Here is a 3,950-nt window from a genome sequence, read left to right on the forward strand (position 1 = left end):
GAAGGCTGCTCCTTTGCTCCTTGCTGTCAGAGGTTGTGACTTAAAGCAGAACTTTGCAAGTCGGCCGGAAATAGCTCGCTCCTTCGTTGGTTTCTCTTTTTTTCCCTCTCCGGAGCTCCCCCACAGTTCTGGGAGGCACATGTCACTGTCGTAAAACCTCGCCGCCGCCACCTCCTCCACCCCCCCTACACGTGCTTGTGTTTACTGCTGTTTACTAAGCCCTGCTAACACCGAGCTAACGCTAACACGGAGCTAACGCTAAGACGGAGCTAACGCTAACGCTATGCTAACACCGAGCTAACGCTATGCTAACACGGAGCTAACGCTAACACGGAGCTAACGCTAATACAGCCACACACAGGCACAAAGACACAGACATACACAGACAGGAATAAAGGTTCCAAAACGCGAAGGTGTGTGTGTGTGTGTCATGATGTATTACATTATCTTATAAAAGACCCATGGTGTGTGTATCTGTGTTAGCATTAGCTCCCCGTTAGCCACAAGCTGAACTTCATCAGTAAACATTTCATGTTTCCATGGTTTCCTCCGACTTTCCGAACTCAAACCAATCACGATTCGTGACATGCATGACGTCATATGCGTTCTTATCTCGTACTGCCGTAAGGCAGTTTCTCGCGATACTTCTATCCATTGACGAGATTTGTAACACCGAGACGGACGACTGATCTTGCAAGTGCGGTTTTCAGCCAGTGGGGGGGGTGAGCGCATTGGCCTAGACCCCATTCACTTCATAACAGGTCACTCAACCATCACAGTGACTCTGAGCCACAATAATTACAGCCCAAATCCTGCATAGTTCTGCTTTAAAGCAGAAGTAAGTGGTCCGGTCGTTTTCGCTAATGCTGCGTTCCAGGCAGGCTTTTGAAATCGTAAATTACAGCTTCAAGTCACAACTTACGACTTTGTAGCGTTTCAGGCAACCCACTCGTGTTTTTCCGACCTGTTTTACCGGTGAAAGTCACTATAACGGCCACTCGTAACTTCTGACCCGTGAACTCGTACCAGATCGAACTGGTACCACTTCACGGTCGGAAAAATACGAGTTTCCTTGAACGCACCATAACAGTCCTCGTCCCTACGTTGCCACATTCACGGCGTTCCTTGGCTGCACACACAGCCCTGCATGCCGTTCTCTCTCCTCATTGGATAAAAACTGTAGGATACGATAAATGTTTTCTCTTCGGCTCAGAGCAGAGCAGAGGGACTGAGAGACCCGTGTTTCAGTCCAAACACTCTATGTAAGTGATTGCTGTCGGAAGATATAACTATTTAAGACTCATATTAACACAAATATATCACTTACTTCTGCTTTAAATGTACATTGTAATAGCAACTCTCTTGTTGTCATTGTTTTATATCAGTGTCATTCTTCATGTTACCACAAGATGGAGCCAAAGTAATTAATCTTCACCTGCTCAGGTACAAGTGGAGCTACAGGTTGGATTTGTTCATTTCTGTTTGAATCAAACTCACTTCTTTTACTCTTCACTCTCTTCTCTGTGTTCAGAGCCTGTCAGGTTGGTGGGAGGAGCCAGTCGCTGTGCAGGTGACCTGCAGCTGAAACTAGTAGAGTGGAGACCAGTGGACAGCTACACCTGGAACCTGAAGGCAGCATCTGTAATCTGTAGAGATCTGGACTGTGGTTCTGCTGTTTCAACAAGAGGAAGAGAGGAGTCCTCAAGGAGGTCTGTGTGGGGGATCAACACTTACTGTGTTCAGTCTGGATTTACCCTGAGGGAGTGTTCATTATCAGTTTCCTCTTCCTCCACCGTGGAGATCACCTGTTCAGGTGAGTCCATCAGTGACATCATCAGTGACAGTCAGGTTCAAATGGAGACAGAAATGTTCAGTAACTTGTTCTTTTTGTATCTAAGTGAGTGAAGGTCTGAAAACAAGACATTTAATATCTCAACATGTTACATCATCGACTTTAGTCAAGAAGTCAACTTCCACTTTCCACTTACATTTAGACAGTTTGGAGATGTAGGAAAACATTTTCAACAAATCAACTTTCATACTTTGATGCAGTTCAGCTGATCTAAAAGTACTATAAAGCAGCCCCCCCCCCCCCCCCATGGGCTTCCTGCATGTACAGGTGTAGGCAGCCCCCTGGTCAGTGCTGGAGAGGAACAGACCTCATGTATGGTAAATAATGAAGAAAGCTCTATGTCCTATAGGAAGCCTTCACTGTAGTGAGTCGTCTTCCTCTCATTCCTCTGCTTCATTATTTTCTTTAACATCAACTGTTTTAACCCTTCAGTCTCTTTGAGCTCATCATCTCTGACAGATCTCATTCTTCAGAGTTTGACAGATTTCTCTCTGGTTTATTTCTGCTGTAAAGACATCAGAGACCAGGGCAGCTGCTGGCCAAATTGGGGCCCTAAGCAAAATGTTATTTGGAGGCCCTTAACGTCAACAGTTAAAAAATGACTGTATAATGATATGCCATTCAATTTGACAACATTTATTACTAAGAACAAACCAAATAAAAAATAGCTTCAAACCAAATTCAATCAATAAATCCGAGTCACAAATAGTTATCAATTAAAAAAAACGTTGTTTTGTAATCCATTATTATTATTATCATTATGTTGAAGTCCAGACCGTTGGTTGGTTGACTTGAGTCTTTGACTCAAGAGCTGGACTTTGAGTTTCTTTAATGGTTGAGTTGGGGACAGAGAAGGAACTCATTTCTGGACACATGCTGATGAGTTTAAAGTTGATATGACAGTAAATAAAGGTCAGGGTCAAAGTTTAAATGTTGTGTCTCTCTCTGCAGACTCTGTCAGGCTGGTGAATGGGACCAGTCTGTGTTCAGGCAGACTGGAGGTCAAGTCCAACCAGTCTGACCAGTGGTGGTCCTCAGTGTGTGAAGATGACTTTGACCAGCAGGATGCAGAGGTGGTCTGTAGGGAGCTTGGCTATGGGGCTCCTTCAGTCCTCCAGGGGGTGCTCTATGGAGCAGTGGAGGCTCCAATGTGGACCAAAGAGTTCCAGTGTGGAGGCAACGAGTCAGCTCTCCTGGACTGTAGAAGCTCAGGCTCAACTAGAACCAGCTGCTCACCTGGCAAAGCTGTTGGACTCACCTGCTCAGGTACAAGTGGAGCTACAGTTTGGATTTGTTCATTTCTGTTTGAATCAAACTCACTTCTTTTACTCTTCACTCTCTTCTCTGTGTTCAGAGCCTGTCAGGTTGGTGGGAGGAGCCAGTCGCTGTGCAGGTGAACTGCAGCTGAAACTAGGAGAGTGGAGACCAGTGGCAAACATCAACAGCTACTGGAACCTGAAGGAAGCATCTGTAGTCTGTAGAGATCTGGACTGTGGCTCTGCTGTTTCAACAAGAAGAAGAGATGAGTCCTCGTGGAGGTCTGTGTGGGGGATCGACACTGACTGTGTTCTGTCTGGATCTACCCTGAAGGAGTGTTCATCATCATCATCACTTTCCTCTCCCTACACCGTGGAGCTCACCTGTTCAGGTGAGTCCATCAATAGGTGCGTTTCCATTACCCCTTGAAATGCGCAAAACCTAAATATCGAAATTAAAAACTGGTAATGGAAACACCTACATTTCGAAAAAACTCTCAAATATCGCAAAAAAGTTTTTGCGCTCTCATGAGGTGGTTTTTGAGACGTATCGATACAAACGTGTATCGCAAAAGTGTAATGGAAACACTTTTTTCGCTTTTCTACACGTCACCGGCGTCACCGGAGTTGTGTGTGTCCACGCTGTGTTGGTTTATGTAACTTGAGGGGACAAATGAACCACATGTTTATTGTCATGCATTGCTGACCTGGGCATTGTTTCTCAATAAATTAGAAAAACCTTTCCTATCGTTCCCCTTTTCCGTGCATGGTTGAAGAAGATTGGCTCGCATCCACGCTCCCACTCCCTCCTGTGCCGAAATGTCACCTTAAGTCACATAAAC

The 3,950-nt window shown here is 45.2% G+C and overlaps 1 protein-coding gene across 1 annotated transcript; it reads left to right on the forward strand.

The window, feature by feature from the left end:
- Positions 1-1,428: 1,428 nt before the first annotated feature.
- LOC146970618 (scavenger receptor cysteine-rich type 1 protein M130-like) lies at positions 1,429-3,538 on the forward strand (the record flags this gene model as incomplete). Its single annotated transcript, XM_085805933.1, has 3 exons — positions 1,429-1,813; positions 2,804-3,118; positions 3,207-3,538. Coding segments are annotated over 3 exons (1,032 nt in total), but the record flags the coding sequence as incomplete, so codon positions are not given.
- Positions 3,539-3,950: the final 412 nt, after the last annotated feature.

Source organism: Trachurus japonicus, chromosome 17, assembly GCF_045865225.1.
Source record: "Trachurus japonicus isolate A0001 chromosome 17, Traja_1.0".
NCBI classification, from domain to species: domain Eukaryota; kingdom Metazoa; phylum Chordata; class Actinopteri; order Carangiformes; family Carangidae; genus Trachurus; species Trachurus japonicus.